This window comes from Bos taurus, chromosome 9, assembly GCF_002263795.3.
Source record: "Bos taurus isolate L1 Dominette 01449 registration number 42190680 breed Hereford chromosome 9, ARS-UCD2.0, whole genome shotgun sequence".
Lineage (NCBI taxonomy): Eukaryota > Metazoa > Chordata > Mammalia > Artiodactyla > Bovidae > Bos > Bos taurus.
Genome location: NC_037336.1, coordinates 24,949,553 through 24,960,559, shown reverse-complemented (window position 1 = coordinate 24,960,559; position 11,007 = coordinate 24,949,553). Strand labels below are relative to the sequence as shown.

Genomic DNA, 11,007 nt, shown 5'->3' with positions numbered 1-11,007 from the left:
AGCAGAGCTAGGTTTTTGTCAAGTGGTATGAGGGAAAAAAAGAGCACGAAGAGAGTTAAGGAGAAATGCAAGGCAATATTATGATGATGTACAACATACTACAGAAAGGAGGATAAATATATCGATTAAGGTTAAGGGCATAGTAGAGACAGAGAGGACAGAGATCCCAGTGGCATGAAAGAACTGTTGAAGTGGCGATAACAGAAGGAGTGAGTTCAGGAGAGAAGGTTGAAGAGTAATGCAACTGAACTGAGACTATGGAAAGATATTAGCAATGACAAGGCCTAGTGTATGAACACAGGTGTAAATGGCTCATAGGGTGAAAGATAAGACTATTGGCAGAGCGAGAGCTTGAAAATGGGAGGCCAGATAGATCATCCATGTGGATACTGAAAGTACAAAAACTACCACAGTAGTCGTGTCCAACTCTTTGGGACCCTCTGAACTGTATCCTGCCTGGGTGCCCATGAGATTCTCCAGGCAAGAATACTGGAGCAGGCAGCCATTCTCTTCTCCATGGGATATTTCCGACCTAGGGAGCAAACCTGCATCTCCTGCATTTCAGATGGATTCTTTACCAGCTGAGCCACCAGGGAAGCCCAGTAACAGAGGTAATTAAAATAAATCATAGGGATATCAGAGTGGTCAGACTAGCAGTGCCAACACAGCTTAAGTACTTGAAAGAAATACAAATTCTAAAGTCTCATCCAGACCTATTGGGACTTCCTAGGTGGTGTGAGAATTGATGCTTTTGTACTGTGGTGTTGGAGAAGACTCTTGAGAGTCCCTTGGACTGCAAGGAGGTCCAACCAGTCCATTCTGAAGGAGATCAGCCCTGGGATTTCTTTGGAAGGAATGATGCTAAAGCTGAAACTCCAGTACTTTGGCCACCTCATGTGACGAGTTGACTCCTTGGAAAAGACTCTGATGCTGGGAGGGATTGGGGGCAAGAGGAGAAGGGGACGACAGAGGATGAGATGGCTGGATGGCATCATTGACTGGATGGACGTGAGCCTGAGTGAACTCCGGAAGTTGGTGATGGACAGGGAGGCCTGGCATGCTGCGATTCATGGGGTCGCAAAGAGTCAGAGACGACTAAGCGACTGAACTGACTGACTGACTGAGGTGGTGCGAGTGGTAAAGAAACAGCCTGCCGTTGCAGGAGAGGCAATAGACCTGTTAGATCCCTGGGTGGGGAAGATACCCTGGAGGAGGGCAGGGCAACCTATTTCAGTATTCTTGCCTAGAGAATCCCACGGACAGAGTAACCTGGTGGGCTACAGTCCACAGGGTCCTAAATAGTCAGACAGGACTGAAGAGACTAAGCGCAGGCATATCCAGATCTATTAAACCAAGAAACCAGTGGATGGTGCTTCAGGTGCTGTGGGATGAAGTCTGAGAACTTATAGGGGTGGCACGGAAAATGGAAGAGTTAACGGCTTGCAAATAAAGATTTCAAAGAGGTAGCATTTAAACTACGCCATAAGTTATCGCAAGGTTAAGCAGAGAGGGCTTAAAATTAAACAGAGCAGCATTTGTAAACAAAAGCTTGACTCATGAAAAGACTTCAGGTAAGACCCAGATAAAATTATGTAAAAGTGAAAAATATTAGCTGCTAATATTAGAAAATCAAGCCCTGTTAAGAAGGCATTGGTTCTTTAAGAAGCCTGATAAAACATGACAAACTTCTTCTATTCATCTACTTTTTCGTTCATTGGTCTTAGGCTCAGTAGAGAGTGAAAGCTGGGACAGTAAGCGTGACTGCCTTAGCATACCAGCATTTTCCACAAATTTCCAACATCTTTATGGCACACTGGAGAAATCGCTTCCAACAGCTACTTAAGGTGAAACCCGCAACCCTCCCCGTCTGTGACGTCATGGAACGCCCACCAAGGGTGTGTTCCACCAACATCCGGGCGCCAAGGGGCGGGTTTGCGCGCCCCTAACGTCACTACCGGGCGCCGGGCGCGCTCTGTGGCGGCAGATTCAAACGTTCCGGCCGGGGTCTCGGGACCTGTGGGAGCGTCTGAGTCGGGGTTCTTGGTGTACTCGCTGGCGTGAGCTCTAGTGCTGCGCAGGGAAGACCCAGGAAGTTGAGGCGGCTGCTGCCAAAACCCGAGGGTGAGAATGGCGCTCTCCACCACGGTCTCGCAGAGGAAGATGATAAGGCGCAAGGCTCCTCGCGGCTTTCTAAAGCGCATTTTCAAACGACAGAAGCCTCACCTTCGTTTGGAGACGAGTAGCGACCTACTGGTGAGATTTTGTCCCTTCAGAGACTGGCAGTGGGGCGGGGATAGATCGGGGAAATAAACCCCCCAGCCTGTTATTTCGCCGCCCCTCCAGCCAGTCTGCTAAAGCTCCAATACTTCGACACCCCGATGCGAAGAGTCCAGTCATTGGTAAAGACTCTGATGCTGGGAAAGACTGAGGGCAAGAGGAGAAGAGGGCAACAGAGGATGAGATGGTTGGCTGGCATCACTGACTCAATAAACATGACCTGGAGCAAACTCAGGGAGAATAAGGAAGGACAGGGAAGCCTGGTGTGCTGCAGTTCATGGGGTCGAAAATGATTTAGCGACTGAATAGTAACAGCCAATCTAGCTCTTTTGAGGCCTAGGTTTGAGGCATTCACAGCAAAACCTGGGCCTGTTAGTATTCCCGACGCTAAGTTGTTTTGGGGCCCGCTGAAATGTAGATATCCTGACTTTTTTTTTTTTAACGGAAGCCTTTTAGCTTAAGTTTAAGGAATAAACTAACTGCTTTTAGTTTTTAAATATCACTCTTCAGGGGCACAGTCTGGTACTTATACTATGCTTAGTGAAATTTGTGAAGGTTCGAAGATAGAGTTTTTTAAAAATAGATTTTGAAATTCAGGGTGGGTTACTTTCATAGTAGTTAAACTGTAAAAGGCATTTCTGACATGCTTTTCAAAAGTGCATTTCTCCTGGTCTTCTTTCCTTTGCCTTCTCTTTACCTTATTAAATACATTGCCGTTTCTTCCGCTTCAGTTTACTTACTAAAGAACACTGATCCAAAAGCTTGTAAGTAGTATGCTCCCAAGTGTGAATTCGTTTTCCTAGACAGGGAGAACACCTATTAGTTTAGTTTTCAAGCCAACCGTTAAAATTTTACCTGACTCGTAGTAACTACTGCATAATGCTCATCTAATAAAAAATGCTCACATTCAAACCACTCTAATATTTCTGTTTTGAAATAAATTGAGGGCTTTTATGTTGAATGCCTGGAATATATTATCCCTCTAACAGAATGAACACTTGCCCTGGGTTTGTACCATAGGAGGCACCTCCTGTGGTTTGTTATAAGAGCTCTTGGAGTAAAGGAACCACTACAGGTGGGCACCTAATTTCCAGGAGATCAAGGATAATGAATTGTGGATAATAGGGATATATGACATGGAGAGTGTCTTTGGAATGCAATAATCTGTTCCTAAGCTACGTTGTTTTTTTTCTCGCTCACCTCCCCATCTCTTTTCTCTGCAGCCTCTGCTAGTTCTCTACTGCCGCCTGTGATTTTAGGATCTCTATTTTTGCTAGATTACTATAGAATTGTCCTCACTTTTCCTTTCTCTGAAGCCAGAACTACTTTTTAAATTTTGTTTTTTATAAAAGTGGCCTTTCTAATATCTCCTGTCCTTCTTTTTGGTTCCTTGCTTAGACTCTGTATGAAAAGACAATACATACTATTTTATTACCCTCCTTCCCCGAAGGTAGTGATTAAGGTGACACAAGTGAGCTGTATGAAAGTGAAATTGATTTTCAAAAGAATTTTAAGTTATTAATTGTGAAGTTTCCACTGGTGTTGGGGTTCTAAATGGAGGGGAAGGAGATTACAAGTTGGTGCAAATTTTTGGCCAGTAATTTCTCAAGTAGTCAGATTCCTCCCACATTCACACTTGCTTGCCCCAAAGTGACCCATGGACAGGTGGGCTCTGTTGTGGAGTCAGATCCAGGTGGTACAGGAAAGGATGGGAGGTGAAATTCTAAGCATTTGCAGTGGTAGGGGAAAGGAAGTTCTTTTGGCCACTGTCTGTCCCTAGATTGTATGCTTATCTTTGGCTTTTGTTATTTCTCCTTCACAGTCTTATGTATGTCATGCATCACTCTGGTTTCTTTACTTAGGGTTTCTGCTTACCATTGGCACTTAATAATCTTACCCAGCAGGTGTCCCACATCATCCATAAACTTCTCTACAATTGAGGCAATCTGTTTTTATTTCTTTTTCTCTAAATGTTGATAGCCATAGAATTTACATCATACAGCTTAGCTACTGGGACCCTGACAGTGTTCTCTTAAGAGTTTTGTGTGTCAGTGTTGTCTCCCAGTGTGGTACACAGCTTCTTGAGGAGAAGGCACCATGCATATCTCCTTTTGTGTCTCCCATTGTCTTAACACAAAACTAATCTTCTCTGCTGTCTTTGCGTAAGATGATGCTTCTGCGTGAAGATGTCCTCATTCCACTCTGCTTGGCAAACACCAGTTCTTTCAAAATTGAGTTCAAATGCCTCTTACTCAGTGAAGTCTTCATCATCTTAGAAACGGTCTATCTTATTTTCCATTATCATCTACTGTCACACATTTGTCTTTAGTTTCTTATGGGTTTTGTTCTCCCGTCTGACTGGGAACTTTGAATTGGGAACTTTTTGTATTCCTTGTGTTTATTCCTTGAACATTCTGAGTGTACAATTTGAGAGTGATGTAACTATATGTGGATTGGTATTTCTAACATTTTATTCATAACTTCCTTGTGTTATGTTATAGTTCTCCTGCACTGGCTTTTTGTTGTTGTTTTATTTTATTTTTAAACTTTACAATATTGTATTAGTTTTGCCAAATATCGAAATGAATCCGCCACAGGTATACCTGTGTTCCCCATCCTGAACCCTCCTCCCTCCTCCCTCCCCATACCCTCCCTCCTGGGCCAGTACTGGGGAGCATATGTTAATCTCAGATTGTTCAGCTTTCTTGTGGCTGAGTTAGTTTTTAGATTTATCGCTAAGGGATACTGTGCAAATATCTGAGTACTTATGGTTTATGTAAAACTCAAAAAAGTGCTACGAGAAAGTGGGGAGGAAGTCATGTTGGCCCAGTCTTTTAGTCAAATGGATATTTCTTTGTAAATTATCTTTTGGCTTACCTTTCAAGGAAGCTAATTTTTAAATTTTCCCAAAGTAAGTTCTTAATGGAATGGCTTACCTTTTCCAAGGTTGACTGTCTACCTGAAACCTTAAAATTTGCTTTTTTCTGACCATTTTAATTTAAACTTTAGTGCACTTGAGTGGCACCAGTTAACTGTTTTATGACAGAGAAATAGGTTGTTTAAAAAAAAAAAATTCTGATGTTAAAAAAAAGTAGTATTAATTCAGTGTCTATATTTCATGCCCATGAAGAGTAAAGGACTCAAGTCTCAAAACAGAATGTGGTTTATTTGGGATTGCCTAAAAATTTTGTTTTGCCTAATTTGGGGAGATATGGATGGCTTTTTTGCTCATGTAGTGATAATTATTGACTGCTTAACTGCATATTGGGCCACAGGCTAAAGTTCACTGGGATACAATGTCTGGGAAGGTAGACATGGTTTTGCCCTTACATTGAAGAAGAGAGGTGAGAAATTGCTGCCTAATGTATGTGTATGTACAGTTATAAGAAGTTCGGGGTACCATAGATCCATCTAACCTTATGTATTGGGAGGACTTGTCTTTTCAGTATAAACCAGTAGCGTGGCAGTAGGCAAAATTGTATTTGAATACTGAAAGAAATTCAGAAGGCCTAGCATAGAACTAGAAGCTGGAAAACGTGAGATGGAATTGTAAAAACCTAGTCAAATGGGGTTTAGTATTAAGGAATTTGGAATTTATCCTGAGGGTATCTGGAAGCTATTTAGGTTTAGAAGTAGAGAATGAAGATTAATGGAGGAAACTGTGCCATATTATGGAATGTTTTTGTTGCAAAAGGAAATGGTATATCATAGGAAGTTTAAACATATTTTGAATGACATGGTATAGTGTAAAGAATCAATTGGGTGATTTACCTCAGAGTTCTTACGATAAAGAAGACCAAAAGAATATCTCCTTCCAAAGGTTCTCTATCATGTTCAGTTTAAATCCCCTACTACTCTACTTTCCCCAGTTATCACTAAAACATTCCTAAACATAACAATCCACTAAAGATTTCTGCTGTATAATAATAATAAGTAATAATTGAAAGGACCACATTACTTAGTTATTTAGCATTTAGTGAATTGTGGGGGGAGAGTTAAGTGTTGTGTATTAATTGATCTCACTACAAAGAATGTGTAAAAGTGAAAGAAAGTGTTAGTTGCCCAGTTTTGTCTGACTCTTTGCGATGCCATGGACCATAGCCCGCCAGGCTCATCTGTTCATGGAATTCTCCAGGCAAGAATATTGGCGTGGGCTGCTGTTCCCTTCTCCAGGGGATCTTCCCAACCCAGAAATCGAATCCAGGCCTCCTTCATTGTAGGTGGATTTCTTTACCAACTGAGCTACCAGGGAAGCCCAAAGAATGTGTACCTTTAAGTAAATGACCAAAGAAGTTATATGTTAAAGATACTGTTTAATTGAACCTGAATTGGTAGTGCCTTCAGGCACCTGGCAGAAACAAAGGATGGAGTATTACCAATAACTTAAATACAAGAGCACTAGACTCAATACTAGTGGAGAATTGAAATAGGACAGCAGCTCACTTTAGTCTTGCTTTTTTTTTTTTTAAGAGATGAGACATATTTTATTTGGTGGGAATTTTTAGGATACATTCTCACTTAATTGGGTTTTGTGCTCTACTTTAACTGTTTTCGGGTCTTCCCTGGTAGCTCAGCGGTTAAAGCGTCTGCCTGCAATGCGGGAGACCCGGGTTCGATCCCTGGGTTGGGAAGATCCCCTGGAGAAGGAAATGGCAACCCACTCCAGTATTTTTGCCTGGAGAATCCCATGGACGGCAGAGCCTGGTGGGCTACAGTCCACGGGGTCACAAAGAATCGGACACGACTGTGCGACTTCACTCACTTAACTGTTTACAAGGTATATGCATATAGAATGAGTAGCACTTTTTGATTGACTAGTGTGAACTTTGAGTAATATATTTAGCAAAATGTACACATTCAAATAGTGGGGTTAAATAAAGATACATATGTATATACACGTATCTTATGATACATATATATTTTTTACATATATGTAGAAGTTTCTGTAAGAGTATGCAAGAAACTGGCAATCAGAGTTGACTACGGAATGATGTTGAAGAGAGGTTTACTTTTGTTGGTTTATCTTTATAGATTTTTTGCTTTATATGTTAATTTTGAGGTAACTGTAGGTTCACAAGAAGTGGCAAAAATAGTACAGAATTGCCATTCGTTTTCTGCAGCTTCCCACAATGCTAATATATAACTCTAGTTACTTGTGCAGTTTTGAATTTTGTACTCTCTGCTTATTTTATCTAGTTTAAGGCTATTTTAAAAGAAATTTAAAAATTATTAATAGTAGATATGATTATTCTCATGTTGTTGTATGACAAGTAACTTGACCTTTGTATCTACTCTTTTCAATTGAATAAACTTTTAAAATTTCAATTATTAAATTTTTTTTATTAGACATTTTAAATTAAATATCTTCTTAAAAAATTTTATACCTTGGACTGTAGAATGAGAGATGATTAGCCTTAAATACAGTAGTTGATATGTTTTTCTTAGGGGGGATTTTAAATTACATTGGAAACTTAACTTTAGTTGGAATGGAAAACAGAAATATTTGTTCTTTTTAGAGTCCTACCTAAGTTTTGATATAATGATCCTTTAGAGTAATACTATTGTCTATGGCCTTTGGTCAGCTTTACACATCCTTGTTTCCTGTATTGTAGTAACTAAGTCTTTTTTTTATGAAATTTTAAGATGGACCTATATTAAACTGAATTCTGTGTTACCTTAAATAAAAGTTAAGTGATTGAATCACAGTAGTAAATAGTGCAGCATTAAAATTGGGGTCTTCTTTTTAAAAGTCATTATTTCAAAATATCAGTGTTTGAGTTTAAAAATTGTTTTGAATTTTCTCTTTTACAGGTGCATCTGAACTGTTTACTCTTTGTTCATCGATTAGCAGAAGAGTCACGGATAAATGCTTGTGGGAGTAAGTGTGGAGTCATTAAAAAGGAGCATGTACTGGCTGCAGCAAAGGTGAGATCTGAAATTCTTTTCTTGAGCACAGTTACCTTAGAATACCACCTAGTTCGTCACCTCTGCCTGATTTAGATTCCTTATTCAGTTTCCTTGACTGAGTTGATGCTTAGCTTTTCATGAGTTTTAATTACAGAGTTAGATTTTCTTTATTATGTATAGTATGGATTTCTGGTGGAAAGATTCATGGCCATTGCTTTATTGCTTTAGAGGAAAACGAATGTTTGACTGCTAATCTGTGTGATTTGTAGTAACATTATTACCTTAAAATTTATGAAAACTTTTCTTCTTGACCATTTTAAGTTTACCTAATAATTTTTCTAAATTTATTTTGAGTTGAGTGACTTCTAAATCAAATTGCTTACATAAGCAGAGAAGATTGCTTCTTAGTGATACTTCTATATAATATAGAGTGTGATAACTTAAGGCAGAATTTTTTTCTGTATACATCCCCAAGATTATTTTCACTTAAATGTTCCCAAGATTATTTTCACTCGATGTTAATAGATGCCCCAACAGGAAAGGCTTCGGGGTCAAATAAGTTGATATAACCTACTATATTATACTTCCCTGAATAGTTACAACGTTATGTATAGAGAGCTCATTTCTGTAAGAATACGCAAGAAATTGGCACATGGTTCACTGGGGGATGATGTGAGAGAGAGACTTATTTTTTATAGTTTACCTCTTTATAAGTATTTTTTATTTAACATTTAAATGTTTTGAACTAATTATAGACCCATGAGAGGTACAAAAATACTATACTATTTCCACTGTACCTTTTATCCAGCTCCCCACAATGTAAACATTTTTATATAACTATAGTTATGTAAAGTTATGAGAAGTTACCTTATATATAGTTATAGTTATAATATATAGTTATATATTTAGTTATCAAAAGTTATGAGAAATACACCAGTAATTTGTTGAACTCTGTTTAACTTACCTTTTTGTAAATTTGGGTGTATAATATACTTAGAATTTTGTAAATGAATTTGAGTACATAGTATTTTATTTTGCAGTCTACATCTTGTAGAACAGAGAAGTACTGGCCTAGGGTATAAATCTACTTGCTGACTTACGTGAGAGTCTAGAAATGGCATGCCCTGGCATTTTTTAAGGGGCTTTAAATTCTCTTACAATTATAAACATTTCCACTAGTTTCTGGACTGTTAAAGTCAATGTAAGTGTTTTCTGCAGGTAAAGCAAGGCTTAAGAACATGAGGAGTCTATGTGTGTATCTTAAATTTAGGATTGGTTTGCTTTTATTAGTGAATTATAAGTAGGCTTACCTAAAAGAAGGTAAGTTCTTTAAAAGAATTTTTTTTGTATATATATATTCTGGTCTCTAATGTTCTTTGTCCTTTACAACTTAAGATTTCATTTTGTTTACTTTTTCTTCTGGGCTTCGTGTTGTGAAAATTATCTACGTAACAAGCTTTTCAGCTTGAGATGACTGGCCTTGGTCTCTGATATAATTCCACCCTAAATAGAGGAAATTTGGTGTTTGGATGAATTTGTATTGCTTTATGGTTGTTACATTCCTGGTTTATAATAGGATTTTCAAGTTTTAGAACATATCTTAACTCCCTTAATTACTAAATTTTCTATAAACCTCAAGTTGGGAGCCATTAATCTGGACACTTTTGGCACAATTGAAGAAATTCACATCTAGAAGTGACTATTATAAAACTAGATTTTGAGAATCTAGGCATGTTTCATATTCTCAGAGAGAATTAGACTATTTTAGAGAAGTCTAAGACAATTTATAAGGCAAAAGATTCCCTAATCACATTCCAAATTGGGTTTTTATGGATTCAGAGACTTGCATATTATACACATAGGACTGTTAAACTTTTTGTTGAGTAATTGTGTTTTATTTGCCCTAGGTATAATGTAAATCTTCATTTTCTCCCCCTCACAGGTAATTCTCAAGAAGAGCAGAGGTTAGAAGTCAAAGAACACATATTTGAAAATTGTATGATGTATTATTTTAGGTGGTAACAGATCATGAAAGCACTTTTTATAAAGTAGTTAATATTGTGCATTAAAACATTGGCTAGTTGAAGGATGTGTGTATTTGTATGTTTTTTGCTATATTGAAATATCTTAAACATGTAGAACTATATAATCTTTGTTTTTGAGGAATTATTTCAAGTTCATTTTACTTCCCTTTTGTTGGTATTGCAAATGTTTTACATATCATAAATGAAATCTTAGTGTATGAAGTAGCTTGAAGAGATGTATTTCTTAGAATTAGGTTTATAAGTATTTAGATGTACTCACTGTTAATTAGGGAATCAATTTAATCTCTGAAGGAAGACAATATACAGTCAAATTTAGATACATTTTAAATATTTTAACTGTTTAATACCTTTTCATAAGCAAAGCAGTCTGCTTTTATATTAGGCCAATAGTATACTGAAATAATTTCTTGACTGTAAACACCAGCAGAGTGTTTTTAAAACCTATTTCTCTTCAAAACCAAAAAAAAAAAATTACAGAGCAAACGGACTGATTTTCTTCAAGTCACACATTTAATAGATAGGCGTCTGTTCCCCCAAGAAATCATTTATTGTGTATCATCTAATAGTTGTGTTTTTACATTTTGTTTTTAAATAATTATACATTGCAACGTGAAGTTGCAAAGGTAGTACAGAGAAGTCCCCTGTACTCCATACCCAGTTTTATCCCAATGTAAATAATTAGAGTACAGTATCAAACCCAGGAATTTGACTTGGTACAATATGTGTATAATTTTGTACCATTTTAGTACGTTTGCAGATTTATGTAATCACCACTCCT

At 37.8% G+C, this 11,007-nt stretch overlaps 1 protein-coding gene across 1 annotated transcript; it reads left to right on the top strand.

The window, feature by feature from the left end:
* Window positions 1-1,979: 1,979 nt before the first annotated feature.
* On the top strand, window positions 1,980-10,700 carry CENPW (centromere protein W). The gene is given in 3 exon segments (NM_001111261.1): window positions 1,980-2,253; window positions 8,089-8,202; window positions 10,127-10,700. Coding segments are annotated over 3 exon segments (267 nt in total). The 5' UTR covers window positions 1,980-2,127; the 3' UTR covers window positions 10,154-10,700.
* The last annotated feature ends 307 nt before the right edge of the window (window positions 10,701-11,007 follow it).